Source organism: Thunnus thynnus, chromosome 14 (genome assembly GCF_963924715.1).
Source record: "Thunnus thynnus chromosome 14, fThuThy2.1, whole genome shotgun sequence".
NCBI lineage: Eukaryota > Metazoa > Chordata > Actinopteri > Scombriformes > Scombridae > Thunnus > Thunnus thynnus.
In genome coordinates, this window is record NC_089530.1 from 8,892,048 (window position 1) to 8,908,276 (window position 16,229).

General features: G+C 40.2%; 1 protein-coding gene across 2 annotated transcripts in view; it reads right to left on the minus strand.

The window, feature by feature from the left end:
- Positions 1-12,656, minus strand: part of zmp:0000000755 (phosphofurin acidic cluster sorting protein 2) — a 48,333-nt gene extending 35,677 nt beyond the window's left edge. For both annotated transcript variants that reach the window (XM_067609645.1, XM_067609644.1), the window contains exon 1: positions 12,326-12,656. In XM_067609645.1, the coding sequence (XP_067465746.1) occupies positions 12,326-12,537 (212 nt within the window). In that variant the 5' untranslated portion in view covers positions 12,538-12,656. The remainder of the gene's footprint in view (positions 1-12,325) is intronic.
- Between the last annotated feature and the right edge of the window lie 3,573 nt (positions 12,657-16,229).

Consider the following 16,229-nt stretch of genomic DNA (forward strand, 5'->3'; position numbering starts at 1 on the left):
GCAGTTATTTGTTAGGCTAGACTGCAAAAAACTTACGGTTATCAAGCTGTCACATAAATATGGACATAGCTCCTCATAAACTACAAAAGATCATGCGTGGCATCAAGAAAGAAAAGCCGATGAATTCTCTGAATTGAACGATATGCTGCCTAAACAAAAACACACTTTTGTGATTCTTTTGCCCTGCTCAGCATTCTAGTTGATGTTTTGCCAGTTCCCTGCCCTCGGATCACTGCACAGCAATTGTCAGAGGCACAAAGCAGGGGGAAGTGGAGGATGGAGAACGAGTGATGTAACAGAGGGATGAATGAAAAGAGACTGTCTATGTTTGGTATGTGCTGGGGGTTACCACGCTAGGGGAAAAAAAAAAAAAAAAAAGAGGACCTCAAGTCATGCTTTTAGTTCTTTCAGTGCACTATTGCTCGTAGTCTCTGCTCGAGATATGAATGCAGTCACATTCCTTTAATAAAGCATGCTTGAACATAATGCTCTGCATGAAATTCTTATGGAAGCTATGTATGGCACCGGCTTATATGGGGGAGACTGACAAAAAGCCCTTTCTCCTCAGTCAAGGCCCTTGCTGAGGAACGCCATAGCACTTTGTTCTTTCATAACACTATTATTTGTTCATGTCTAGTTGCATAATTTAGCCAAAATAAAGGGTGCGCTCGTCTAAAAGCTACTTCCTCTGAATATTTCATTCTCCTACAAGAAAAACAGGAGAAAATCTATTCACAGTGAGGGCTAGCCTATGGAGCTGGTGAGATTTGCTCAGGCTGTAATACATGTAAGTTTCCTCTCTTTATTTTTTATATTTTATTCATAGCTTTTCAATCAAATTGCAAAGAGAAAATGCACAAAACAAAGCCCTAAATCCATTTCCACACCGCCCACGTAAATTTAGCCATTTTACATTTTCCCAAGAAGGGAAAAGCAAATCAGTATGGCCAAGAGGGAAGAAAAAAGGTATTTGAAAGCAGCTAGATTAATTCTTTGAAACCAATCTACATTATAAGCATTGAAGATTTAATCTGGAAGGATCGATTTTAACAAGTTCACACTGTAGCATGTGCCATAAGAGCTTAGTCTGCACTTAGGCTTGCATGCAAAAGCCATTTTAGCCCCCAAATATCTGGTTATGTGTGCCAGATGGCCATATGCTGGTTGAGCTTTAATTCTCTAAATGAAATCTTCTCAAGGCCACAGTGAATGAGGGGGAAGAGGCTGTGACCAGGGCGCACAAAGAGAACAAGAGGAAGCTATTAATTTGGCAACGTCTGATTTATGTGGCTGCTTAGTTCATATCAAACCTCAAACTAGCAGCCACAATGGAAAAGAGGAACTCAAAGGTTAAAAGCAGCAAAATAAAACTGAAACCAAACACATTAGTGAAAAAATAGCTTTCATAAGATGGTTTGTGATGTGCCAAAGAGGTTTATAAAACCACAGTCATGAGTTTGAAGAGGGGCCGTGTTGTATGCCTATTTTGGCCTTTTAATGTCAACATATTGCTGAATGTCAGAGGTCAGCAGAGACAGAAATCACAAATATATCATTTAATCTTCCTCAGTTGTAACAATGAGCATTACACATCAGACATTAATTCTCATAATGCAAAACAACAGATGGTGGGCACTCATTAATAAAGCACAATACAAAATATTTTGTGCTACGATGGCAGCCTGAGCCTGACCAGAAGTCATGTGATTAAACTAAATGTTATGTAGATATAGGATTAATGCTTTTGAGCATCAGACACTAAACCTCTGTAGGCTTGAAAGGTGGCTGTAAAAAGTTTTCTCCTGCGTGAAGGAGAAAGGCTGCGGTCGTATTGAATTCATATCAGTAACAATTGATTACTTGATTGACTAGTTTTTATGGAATTAAAAAGCCAAAACAACTCAAAACCATCTCAAACTAGTCCTACGGCATAATCCACTAGGTGGGAGGGTATTTATCATTCAAAGTTCTAACATGCCTCCGCTCTCCATCTGTATGCTTAGTGTGTTCCAAACAATCATATTTTTTGTACAACCTCATACAATAATTCTGCATGTCTTTGGATTGTAGGAGGAAACCTGAGCACCTGGAGGAAACCCACACATACACACAGGGAACAAGATAACTCCACGCACAAATTCAAACACATGACGGGCACTTTTCCATTATTATTATTATTATTTTTTTTTTACAGTTTTATTTACAAATTGAACAATAGTTTAATTGAATAATCCAAATATGAAACAATAATGAAAATAGGCAGTTAGTTGCTATCCTACAGCCTGTCATGAGCCCTGTGAATTAAGTGCAGTAAACTGTAAAAAAATGTTGGACAAAAGGTTAAATAATTTTTTTCATGACTTTGAAGAAATGCATACATTTCCTGAATATGGTATTCTGTCTGCCTCTGTTAATTAAAGATGCAGCCATATACTGGCTATTTTTTTTTAATATCTCACATGCAAAATTGTGTTTAGTCACTGCTGGGATGGATTTTTAGCTTTCTTGGTCCAGCTGGTGCAGAGGCATGAGTAGCAACAGAGCGATTCATTGCAACAGCGAGGCAGGACAGGTGTCATCATTCAGGTATGAAAGCACCCTGAGGGACATGTTATGAAAAGAAAAAAATGATTGGATGATTGGGGAGCAGATAAACCGGTTATTTCCGAGAATGGGAAAGAAGAGAGGCGTGATAGCTGCACTCGTATCATCATATCATAATACTCTGTAATATGGTCTTTGTGAACTCTGTGGTCATGAGGTTCCCCAGAGCTGTGTAGACTCTGACTGTTGTCGGGATTACCAGCACATTTTATGTAATACTACACGGGGCTGGTGCATTAGTGCTCAGGGCCAGGTTTTATTTCCGTTTGGTGATTCGAGCCTGTGCTTTCCCACAAACGCCTGTTTGAAAAAAAAAGATTTATATCTGTGTGTGAATCAGAGGTTTGACTACCAGTAAACTCTTGTGTGGGTGGCTTGGTAGAGTCCTTCAAAGACTTCTCTTTGATAATGAAGGGTATGCTAGCGAGCTGTATATATTTTTTATTGAGAGAATTGGGGCAGAGCGAAAAAAATCTTTCATTTAAATTCAGGCACAAAAAAAAAATGCTAGGCTTGCTGTTCAGTGACAAGATGCAACACAAGGATGGGGTGAACCTGTCCCCTTATTTTATCATCAAGGCCAATGCTTCGCAGCTCTACTGACACCATGTCAAATTAATTAAGTAGTCTCGTATTTAAGAGAAACACAAGAACACAAACCTGTGACACGATTTGTGAGAGTCAGCTAACACAGCACACTGTATTCAAAATCCAACAAATGCTTCCAGATGCACATGTTCCAGCTGAGGTCCTTCACACTCTTTTTTTGCTTCCTTCTCAACTCTGCAGTCTCTTTAATACCGATGAAATAACCCCCCCCCCCATGCTGCATTCACACCTCAATGATCTGACAATCATTTCCAGGATCTCAGCACATGGCTGTCATCCTTTGTGCCATTTTGCAGTGCTAAACAGCCCTTTTGTTCAACTCTGACCACAAAGTGATGAGTTCAGCAGACCCATGTTTGTAGTAGCCACGCAAGACGAGACCAGACCAGACATAGCGTGTTTACACTCAAAATCAGAACCAAAGTAAGACACCTTGACCAGATCAGCTGCAGTACATCATAACATGACGGATGATATCTTCCTAGCATGCAGAAAATGATGAGATTACCCAAACCTAACCTACTAACCTGCAGTACATCCTTAATAAGAATGGGTCTTCAAGTTCATTCCTGCTGCATCTACTGACTACATTATGAGTCTAGTAAGCAGTTCTGTAGATACAGGTAATTCCTGTGAGACTCACAACCTCTGACAAGGTTATGACTGAGCTTTAAAATCCTATTAAGTTGGATGATCTGCCTGACAGGAACGTTCCTTTGCCTGGGGTTGACTGGTAGGATCAAAAGCTAAAGAGAAAAGCCTTGTTTAAAACAATCTCTTTGTGTAGCCTGTTGACCAACAAAACCCAAACACCTTGACAGAAGAAAGCAAATATTGACAATTAATTTATAAGGTTATGAAGGCTAGATACACTGTTATGGTGATGGCAGTTTCCTGCCAATTTAAAAATTGAAATACAATGACTGTTGCCAGAGATGGAATATTAATAATGGCACATAGTCATACTTTTGCTCAATCCTGAGGAGAATAACTGTGATTTCCATTGAATTCATTATTGTGCAGTCCTACCGACTAAGACATATTTGGAATTGCAAAACAGCATGAATAAATAAAAGTATACAGAGTATGTCTGAATCCAGTATTTATAGCTTGTAGAGCTTATGTAAGCCTTTTTCAAAAAAATAAAAAAAAAATCACTAAAGATGATTCATCTTGAAAAAAAAAGTCTTGATGAATGGCGTGGATTGTGTAAAGATGAAAATGCAAGGAAAAGGATGGTGAGGAAAGACTGCCAGACCTCTGCATTGACGCTTGGGAGCTTTTACACATCTGAACATCTGTAGCTCCTGGCAAGCCAAAACAGACCCAGTCCTGTTTCAATGAAATAAATCTCTAACTCCTTACTCTGTGTAATGCACTTTTACAATCTACCAACTTTGGCACATAGGACAAAACTAGGACGGCTCTAATATGAATAGAACTGAGGAGATACAATTTGCAAGGTTTCTAGAATCTAATAGAAAAAGATTTTTAAAAAAGGCATTTTTATTGTAAAGATTTTAAGGGCTCATTTACCTTGTGAGGAGATAAATGAGCAGCCTCAGAGCAGCCATGTTTCTACTGATGCTTCACAGTTCAGTTTTATTCACACACAAAAAAGAACTGCACATAAAATGGGGTGGCAATTAATCACGGTAAGAAAATGTTGCTTTAGAAAGCAATACAGAGCGAGGTTGTTTGCTATCAGTGCTAATGATGCTAGCTAGACTGCGCCTGACAAAGAGGCCTTCCTCAACTGTACTCTGACTCAAAAATATTTTCTGCAATGTAGACAAGACTTCCGGAAGGAAAAAATAAGGGGCCAATTTGAACTGTATTGTGCAATCAATAAATATCCAATTGTCAGCATCAGCAACTATGATTCAGCTTTATTTCCTAAATAATAAAAAAAAATGCTCACCCTACCAGAGGGAGGGTTACTTTAAAAAACAAGTGATGCTTTTTGTCAGTCTCCCCCATATGCAACGAGTATCTATCAGTGCTGATAAAATAACTGCTGCATGTGATTATTCTGTTTTTATATGTGTCCAGTCCTGTTTAATATGTCCAGATGACTAATGTGCTGAACCTTTCTAAGCTGTGGCTTGTGCAGTGTTTCTGTATGTAACACTTTTGAAGCTGTAAAATTAACTCCAGTCTTTTTTGTAGAGGTTATAGGTTAGCTGGCTGGATAAACATTAAGCTTAGTCACAGACTAAATGTGTTTTTCCAATGAACATATCCATTGAATTTCATAACAGTGTAGGACTGGATGTAATTCCTGTCCCTGAGACCATCCCTTGCAGTTTTTTTTTTTTTGCACAGAAGACAGGAAGAATTGCACAATAGTAGTGTGGGCATATAAACAGAAAGAGGACTACAGACTGTTCAGACTCCTTAATCTGTGATTAGACAAGTGGGCAGGGCATCAAGCTCAATGCTATTTGAGAGCTGAAACTCTAAGGACTGTTATGTGCTCAACTAGACAGCAGAGGCAAAAATGTTTATTTTTTATTATTCAGCCAAGATGAGAGCAACGTTTCCATTTCCGTTTATCAGCACATAAATGAGTTAAGAGGGGCGGCCTATGTGTAAGCCTGGGATATAATTCTGCTTTATTGTCTTATCATTTCTACATTGAGGAAAAAATGTCAAATGGATTTCGTCCCAAACAATTCTCATGTCCAGGTCAATTGTACAAACTTGAAATTGACTAACATGGGCACAATTTTTAATTAAGGGCTTGTGTCACAACAAAACATTTGATTCAGTGGAGTGATGATAAATGAATGTCACTTTTTACCATCTAATTTTGAACAACATCGTAAATAAAAGATTTATTACAATATTATTTTTTTCCATTCCACATTCCCCTATGTGTTTGTTTACCATAGTAGACTGCTAGACTGCAGCAGAGGATCTCTGAGTGCCACTATGACAATGCTTCATGTTTTTAAATGGTCTGTCATGTGCTCTCATTCATCCACGCCACAGTGTTTTTGTCTGAAATGGTCTCTGTGTTGCTGCTGGCACATGCAGCTCAGGAAATGCCTGAATGGGAGAGGTGGGAAATAAGTAGAGCAAGAACAAGAGAGAAAATACGAGTTGAGAGACATTGTCCCCTATGTGCTTATTTTGACAGGATCCTCCCTGTGTCAGAGGACAGTTTCCTCGCCTCACTTGTTGGCTCGTGAAGTTTGATCTCCTCTCTAGCAGAGACCCCAGTATCCACCCACACAAAAATCTGGCCTTTCTCTCATGCTGAGGTCCAGGCAGGGGGAAACAAAGCTTTCTTCCCATTATGAGGAATTCAACATGATCATTCAGTGCATGCCCGTTCCCCTGTGAAGCTCTGGGACAGTTCAGCAAAACTTTTCAACTGAGTGGGCAATCCACAGCTCCACAAATCCTGCCCCGCCTCCCAGAGAGCAGGTTGTTAGTCAACAACAGATCGCAAAAGGGGGCGGAGGGCAGAGCGAAGCAGCCTGGCTTCAACTGCACCAGCAGCTCTCTAGTTGCAAGGAATGTGAAACGTTTCCCAAGGAAATTCCTCCTCCTCCAGGAAGGCAAGGAAGGAAACCGAGAGAATTTTGACACATTTCAAGGCAGTGGGAGTAAGCATGAAAAAGAGGAGAGTGAAGGTGCTGATTGGTCTACTGTTAGGGAAAGTGTGTGAACAGCATGGTGGAGCACGTAGTAGAGTTACATTTGATTTTACTACAGAATACCACAAAACAAAAGCAAACTACAGCAGTTATTAACTCATATTGCCAAGATTTGCTCCTTAAAATGACTAAGTGCTACTCCTCGTTATTGCCAGGGGAAAAGAAAATCACATTAAAGTCTTTGTTATCTCTTTCAGTGAAATTATCTACACTGGGGCGTTTTCAGTTATCTGCAATATGGGTATCTTCCCATGTTCTAGTTTATACAATGTCACTTATCTTAAGGGATGACTCTTCAATGTAGGAGAAGTTCCGTTTATCAGCAACATTTAAAATATAATTTTTGAATCAGCATGTCAAAATAAAGAACAAATGTTATAATTCTTTTACATCCCTAAAGCCATTTACAATAGGCTACTCTGCATAAAAAAAAGTGTGATCATGTAAGACCAGAGAGAATTTCACAATGCCCCCCCCACAACAACACATTAATAGAGCATCGAGCAGCAACCCATTTTGGTACAACTGCCATTTCTGAGCCTGTTCATACTGTATCACTCGTCAATACTGTTGGTGTAGCTGAACCAAAGTACATGACATGGAGTGCTGTGTCACAACCCTGAAGGCACTGGAGATGGCTGGTGGGGCCTTGTTTATGATTCCAAAAGGAAGCAGAGGATTAGCCAGACAGTGTCTGTGTGCAGCATCAGATTACTAGCTTCTTTTCCTGTTATGAAATCAGATTACTGCAGCTCCCCTGCGATGAGAAACAATATCCAAGCCTTGAGATGGCGGGCTTGTCTACGGGGTGAAAGGGTAAAGTAAGCTCATATTATTAGACAGACAGGCCTTCTTTATTTATATCCCGATTAATGGTTTCATCTCAGGTTTAAAAATGAACATAAAGAGAATGGAGCATTAAATCGGAGAGATTAAGGCCAGGGATGATACTGGAGATTGCACGCTAACAATTCAAACTTCTGGATAAAATAAATGGCTATATGCAATCCCAGCATATGGGACATGCAAATACTAAAGGCTGATGGCTTCATCTCCGCTGACCTAGAAGAAAGAAGGAACAATAATGTCGCTTCAGTGCAGTGTTTTTGTTTGTCTTCTCTTGCTGTCATATACAGCAGCGCGCATCAATTTGATACAACATACAGAATCGAGGCGGAAGAAGAACATCTGACCCGAGCCTGCAAAATACACTCATCTACTATTTAGATAAGGCTCTGCTACGCAAAGAGAATAAGGTCATCTTGGGACTCACATGAATCAAACAGCCAGAAAGAAGGATGCTCTGCTCGTCCGAGATAAACGTCAGAGGAAAAGAGGAAAGATCTTGTTTTGTAGCTTGTGGGCACACCTTTAAGATATCATCACCTCTCTGAACCCAGATAGTGAAACTTAAACAAAGTCAAATATATCCAGATCTTAAAAACATTTTCATTCAGTGACCAAAATAAGTCAGCCTTTATAGTGAAAGCTTGTAAGCTGGTGACAGATATCTATCATAACAACTTCCCTTCAATTCTGGAAACCATGAAGACCGAGGAGTCTGGATGGCGAACGTGACCAAACTGCTAGCTTGCTCCCATCGTATCAGTGAGGAGGGTAAAGGTCACAACTTATGACCCCAGGTTGTAAAAGATAGCCCTCTCGTACTGCTACACATTCTTTATTGTTAATAGATAAACACAGCACCATCCTGACCTCTGCATTAGTGTCATTCCTGCAAATACCACATCATTCCTTCAACAAATGCCTGCCTTGCCATAGATGTGGGCAGGCCGTTTGGATTCCTTAGCAGGCTGCAAAACCACAACTAATACAGCGATCTCTCTTTAGAATTGTGCTGCAAAATGATTTATTCTCACTATTTCTGGTCTGTTGACAAAAGAGACTGGTTTAGCTGAGTTTTTATTTGTTATGCAATCATGTTAACATCTTTCAAGCATCTTTTAGAATACAGCCACTGTTCCTGAAGGTACGTGCGCCAAAGCTAAAATATTCCAAAAGTCATGCTACACTTGTATATCGCAGTATTTTGTTTCAAAGTCAAAACAAGGCGTTACAAGTCAAAATCATAATTTAGATCATCACCATGGCTTGGATAGAGAGGATTAATAAAACTTACTGGTATTAAATTTGTTTTATATCCTCTAATATGAAGGGTGCCTTGGGTTCTGAATAAAGCTCAGATGTATTGTACCACACACACTAAAACACACGTGCAGTGGTTTTGAACCCCATCAATGAGCACCTGCTTGCAATTTATAGTTTACACGCATCCAACAAACAATGCATACCAGCCTTGTCCTGCAAAAAAACAATCCTTGAATTAATCCTGTAAGCAGTATTGAAGTGAATTTCAGGAGTCCTCTTGTGCACTTTATCCCTTAGCTATCTTTGGTTACTCAGCAACATTACTAAAGCTCTGGTCAGCTATTTGTTGAGGGCTAAATGGGGAAAAGGAAGAATAGATAGATTCTCTCTGCCCTTTCCACCAGTTTTGTGTTACTTTAGGAGGACAGTTAACATAAGAAAAGAAAAAAACAGCTTATAAGAAATAAGCTGCAACCACATAATACCACATGGTATTAGAAACATTGGAGGGTGGCAGACTGGCAGGCATGACGGTGCTGGAATAAAAACAACGCTTTTCCAACAGTTCCAAGTGGCCTGCTGAGGATGGAACTGCCATAACACAAGTCAGGCAGGTAGAAACCAGTCAAATACTGTATCACACATGCACAAGCTTTCAGTTGTACTTAAATACAACAAGCAACCAATACAAATAAGACAAGAGTAAAAGATTCATCATACAAATCAAGCTATGACAAACATTTCTATGAATCTAGCTTGACCCTGTGTAACAGTCAAGTAGTAAACAAGAGAAAGACCAAAAAATAAAAGCTAGAATTCAATTTTTAAGAAGTCCTTTAGTGGCACAGTGCCATAGGTGTGTCAACAGCAAAGCTGTCAGGAACCGCAGTCCCATGCTGAGAGGACCTACAAGAGCTGACAACATGTTTTCCATTGTGAATAAAATATTTTCCCCTAAGCATGGCTTTCAGTAGGGCTACAAGGCTTTAGAGGATCAATTTTTAAAATACAAAGTCATGTATTTATTAATGAACAACAGCTGTGTGTGATGCTTTAGAGTGCCACAATAAAAAACAGTCAATTGCTAACAGTCCCATGCCCTCATTTGAAACTGTGCCACTTAGCTGGACACCCACATATGCTAAAGGCTAGTGGAGGAGCAAACAGCTGCAGACAAAATGGCCCAGCCCCTGAAAGAATGCCAAGGCAGAATCCCCAAAACAGGCCTTGGGTTGGGCCCCATGCAAGACCTTTCACACCAGTCAAGTATAAGTGATCTAAAAACATAGAAGGCACACTGCAAAAAAAAACCACACTGCAAAAAGCCGGGAGCACTCTAAATCCAAACAGGCACAACAATAACATGTTTTAAAGCTAAATAAACAATTGTGTCATACATCAGATAACTCCTACTCCATTACATATCAGATAGACAAAGTATCTCAGACATCAACAAAGACTTGTGTCTAGCAGCTTCTGCTGTTATGCTGAACAATGACTGGCAAACCTTTACTCTATGCCTCAGCCCATTAATAATCCATTATCATCCTCACCCTTATTCATCTTTAATACAGCACCTTATATGTCATCCCGTATAGAGAGATCAGCTAGTGCAGAGGCAGAGATGTGGGAAATCAATGTGCCATGTATAGCACACTATATAAATGCACCAACATGTTCCCTGCTTTTTTTTGCTGGCCAGCAGCCTTAAAAACTTAATGGCTACAGCTATCAGAAGCATGCACACTAATGTCTTATACCAGAAAACAACAGTTGTAGGTTCTGGTACAGTATATCTTCTACTTGTAGCTAAAAACAGAGCTCTAAAACTATATGCATTTCATCACAGACAAACACTGATGATCCTATAGCGTTTATAGTAGAAGATATAAGCTAAAGATCACAAAATCTAACTGTCTTTGCAAGAGCTAAAATAAAAAATAATGGAATAACATTTACAGAAATAGGACTACAATAAAAACAAAAGCAGTGAGGTGTTGAATTAGAAAGCAATGCTGTTGCTTTAATCGTACTAATCATTATCATTTTACTTGGTTTTGAATCGGCTGAGCTGCCACAGACGAAACAGAATAATGTTCATATAAATATATGAAACCATCACTGTATATTATCCATGTTGTTCACACTTGTATACTCATGCAGGCAATAAAGAGACAGCAGGCAAACACACGCACACACACACACACACACATCGACTGTGGAGGAAACCCTCCCCTTGCAAGCCCACTTTTCTCCCAATGAGTAGAACAGATCTAGGTCAAAGCTGATTAATGTGCCCACAGCTCCCGAGAGGTTTCTGGTCAGGTGGCAGCAATGCCTTGCTCACTGGCGATGCATACTAATGCAGAGTACAAGCGAACATTCCTGCTGTAACTCGACATTCAATTGTGTCACCGGAATAACACCTAGACAATGCGAATGACTGCGAGGCCATTAGCATACACAAAGTGACAATCAAAACACTTTGCTCTCTCCTTGTGCCAGCTGCTGTGTCAACACTATGACTGCTTGTTACTGGTGTGGTTTCATTGCTGTATTTGATCACTTAGCCGAAGCTGAGGCATACAAGGGCACCTGTACATAAACATAGAACAGCCCACACAACATGAACCACGACAATAATGTGGATTTCAAACCACCAGCCAGTTGCTGAGCTGCCCATTTGCTCCAGATAGTTCATGACACAGTGCTGCAAAATGATGAAAAGGATGTCTGCTGCCTATGAGACGAACGGCATCCATGTCACTGTATTTATAGATAGATATGTTGCTATTGGGTGGCATGCATTCCGTAAATCAGTTCTAGCATAGGCCTACATGGACATAATAGGACATTATTAATGTCTGCAAAGCCTTACAGCGTAGCAACAAAGCAAAAGATGAGCAGTAGCAACCCCTCCAACTGACAAACTAGTTAGCAGAACTTTTGCTTGCTAGTTATCATAACGGTCGGAATAAAAAAGAAATACAAGCAACCAACTATTACGAAATAATAACAAATCTTAAGACTAAGTCTAATCTATTAATGCATACCAGACGTCTTATTCTTGACTTAGAAAATAGGTAGTAACGTTAGTTAAACCCAGTGGACAGAGTAAAATGCTGTGGTATTTGCTAGCTTTAGCATTAGCCACCTTGCTAGTTAGCTCGCTAGTTAGCCAGTCCGACACTGTTTTGGAGATGTATGGCAGCTCGTCTCTCCTGCCTCACAGTCACCGAGGGCGTTGTTTGTCCAACGTCATATTTATTAAACGATATGGTGATTTGTAAACGTTGTGGTTTGTGGTATTCACGCTAACACAACACTGTTAACGTTACCTCGGAACGCAGCTCGGGGATGATCGGTCTATCTCCCAGGTCGCGAAGAGGTTCATGGGTACAGGCATGCTGCCGGAGCCCGAGCCCAGGACCACAGCCCCGGCTAACGCTCCGGTTGGGAGGGTTGTCGGTGCGGGTCCACCACCGCCACCGCTGCTCGGGTTCAGGAAAGCGGCCCGGACGCCTCCTCTCTCTACAGCCGCCGCCATCATCACCTCCACTGCCTGCTGGGGAGCAGCTCTAGCTAAGTGTCGGACGGACGCGGGAGCCGCTGAACTCTGTGCTGCCTGCTCCTGCTGCTCCTCCAGACTCCCAGCTTCTCCACACCGACTGGAGATGCTGATAGGCGGGGCGGGGCATGTCACTACTGATAGGGGGCAGCACCTCCCTGTTTTTAAGGTGGGACATCTTTACTATTACCACAGCTTGAAAAACATATTCAATTCATTTCAAATCAATTCAGTTGTATTGTCATTAGACATTGCCAGAGCACGAAGTGGGGGTGGGGTGGGGGGCACATTGGAGCATAGCAATAAAAAAGATGGCACAGAATAAGAATGAGCAAAAATTAGTAACAATATAACAATTTAACACAAGTAATAAACACGATTGTGCAAACAACAATAAAATGGGGTTGCACGTATTTAAGGTGGGGGGATGCGCAATGTCCTGCTAAGAGGAGCAATGTAAAGAATAGTCTGTGGTAGAACGGCGGTGGTGCAAAAGGAGCCATAAAAAAGTGTCATGACAGGGAAGAGGGACAGGGAGGTGGGGGCAGGGCAGGGTGTGAGTGATGGTGAGTAAGATTTTATCCAGTGAGCAGGTTTTAATTGTCCAAGTGAGATCCTCAGAGATGTGGATTCTCAGGAATTTAAAACTGGAGAGACGTATAGAGATGGGGGTGAGTCTGCAGCTTTTGGTCTTCCTGAAGCACCATGATGTCAAATGCACCACCTCGCACTGTCCTATTACATGTTTACCAATAAACACTTAGAAAATACATGAGAAAGGAAAATTATATTAGGAATATCTATTGAAGCAATAGTACTAATATAGATGTTAAAACAGGAAGGTAAATTTCATATGGCTATCATCACAAGGCAATATTTATGAAGTCTTGGTTTCAATGGGGCAGTGTTCAACTTCTCTGAAGTCTCTTGGTAGCTCATTTGAAAGCAGTATTTGTAGCTTTGTTATTCTCATCTTTTCCATCATTTCTGTTTGTTGTCATGGTGAACTGTTCAACAAAGCAGAAAGGCCATAAAAAATAAATAAATAAAAATATATAAATAAATAATTTTAGGGGTTCTCACACATAATTGCTATTATCCAGGGTGCACGATGCAGCTCCTAGAGAGAGGATTTTTTAAAATAGAAAATTAAATATAATTTGATATCTGATCTGTTACTGACCTTGGGATAAAATGTAAATTTACATTTGCATGAAGTTAAATCTAGTATCTCATTGCAGGTATGTGATTGCTATTTGACATTTTCTAGTATTATATCACAATAGTTGTTTGTTCAGTTAGATACCGCACTTTTCCAACAACAAAAATGTTCCCACAGGAAGAAAAGGGCTTGAACATTATGTTTCATTATGTGGCAGAAAAGATTTTTGTGACCATTGGTGTTATATATTTGACTTTCCTTTTGATTTTTTTTTTAATTCATGTGGCTATACATGCTCACCAATAGCCAGTGAAAGCTGCTGTGGGCAGTAAAGCCTACATGTACTGTACTGCTGTATAGATGCTCAGTACCAGTGAGCATTTAGAAACCGCTGTGTTGTTTCAAAATCAGAAAGAGGAAACTCAAAGTCATTGTTTCTCTTATATATATAAAATACCAGTGCACAAAAAACACCTGGATTCTGTGTATGTGTTTATAGTACTACTGCTGACCATTAATTGCAAATCATACATACATCTCTTATTCTGAAAACACTTAAGCAATGAACTTTCAAGTAGACAGGAAAGTGCTTTGGTATTAACTGACATTATTTATGATTTGTCATCAGTGTGTGACCACTTAATGGAACCTGGTAATTCATGCTCGATTCAGTCATTGTTCTCATAATGCAGGTGTTGTGAAACTCTTTGACTGTAACTGTGACTAAAGCTACAGTAAAGCTGACTTGACTTGACATGCTCATGAGGGTTGGGTAACATGCGTCAGCCTATTCAAACAGGCCGACCGGGTATTTTAAAAAAACCCACACCTTGTGATTTTGTCAAATGTCAATGTGTTTGGCACAATCTGTGATGTGATCTAGTAGCTATACATAATTTCTGGTAAGATATTCCCCTCTGAGAAGTCATCATTGCTGGCAGGTTGACCTTTTCTTTATAGACTGTTTGTTTAGACTTTCAGTAGAGCAGTATTGCACATGAACCGTATAAACACACAAAGGTGAAGTATGTGATAAAATGCCTTTTTTATTTTAACAAGCTCAGTCTTTCTCTGTTACAATGTCATGTGGTACTGTAGTCACTGCAAAACTGTGCTGTGAGTGTAGAAACCTAATCTTTAATCATTGCTAGGCAACTCTGCACCCCTGACTGCACTTAATATTCCAGACTGTAACAGTGACAACATCCCCTGGGGTTGCTAATAATGATGATGACAGTCATACAGACGGGGCTGGTCCATAGAGGCAGAAGAGGTTGCTCCTCCTGCATTTTTGAGAGGCAAGAGGGCGATCAAAATTCAAAAAAGAGTAATTGGTTGAAATAAACAATTACCTAATCTCATTATCATTTATAAAATAATTTTTCTCTCTTCTTTGGAAAAAACATTATTGAAATTCTGAATTAAGTGCTTCAACAGCAACACCTACAGGACAGGGAAGAGGGGAGAGGGCAGTGTGTGTGAAGTGGTGGTGGGGGAGCAGAGGAGGATGGGCTCCTGCTGTCCTCCTTATGACAGGAGCTATTATGTCTATTTACCGTATTTTCTCTTATAGTGGCTGGGGCCTTCATTTACCTCAACTGCAGAGGGTACCAGGCCTTTATTGGAAGCAGGCTTATATTAGAGAGAGACCTTTATTCCTAATTCCCTCTGTTTGATAAGTATATTTGCTCATATTTTAGTATGAAGCCTCCCTGTTTTCCGATCTGCTTCCATTTGCTCTGTTAAATTTTTGTTACTGCATTATGCTGTAAATAAAATTAAAAGCCTTCGTTTCCCGACTTATATTATGAAACATTACACAAATATTTCAATCTAACTTGTGTGAATTATGACCGGCCAAGTACAGGAGGGGAAATATGGCCAGTGTCAGTTAAAAACTAAACAAATCTGAGGTAACGTTATGCTGGATATAAACATTAATAGCCAGTTTACAGCACAGTCAAATATCAAATATCAATCAGCTGTCTCTCTAGCTCCATGCTAACTTTCTTCCTCCCACGTCCAGCTAGCCGTGCTCTCCTCTTGTCAGCTAATAGCAGCCCACACTTCTGTTTTTTCCAGTATCTCTTCGGGTCAGTGTCAAAATGTCTTGCAGCTTTCGCTCCTTAATTTTCCTCCACATATTGCAAAACTCTCTCCTTGAATTTGACGTCAAACATTCGTCCGGTGGGTGCCATGTTCGCTCTCTACAGTGTTGTGGCATCGGTGTTATGGAAAATCTAGTCACTGACACTTGCACAGGTCCTATATGGTACTTCAATTATAGCTACCGCCATCTTGTGGCACTTGTCGATAGTACAAACCACAGTCACATTATAACAGGCACCAAGGGGAGCGGGGCGGACGTTTCTTTTCATTTGATAACGTGAAAAGTAAAGTTAGGCTTTGCTGTCGGTTTCCCAACTCATTTTAAAAAAAGACGAGAGAAAAAGAGGAAGAGGGGGCTAGAGAGTGAATAAAGAGATGGAGCTGGTAAGAAAGCAGTGAATCA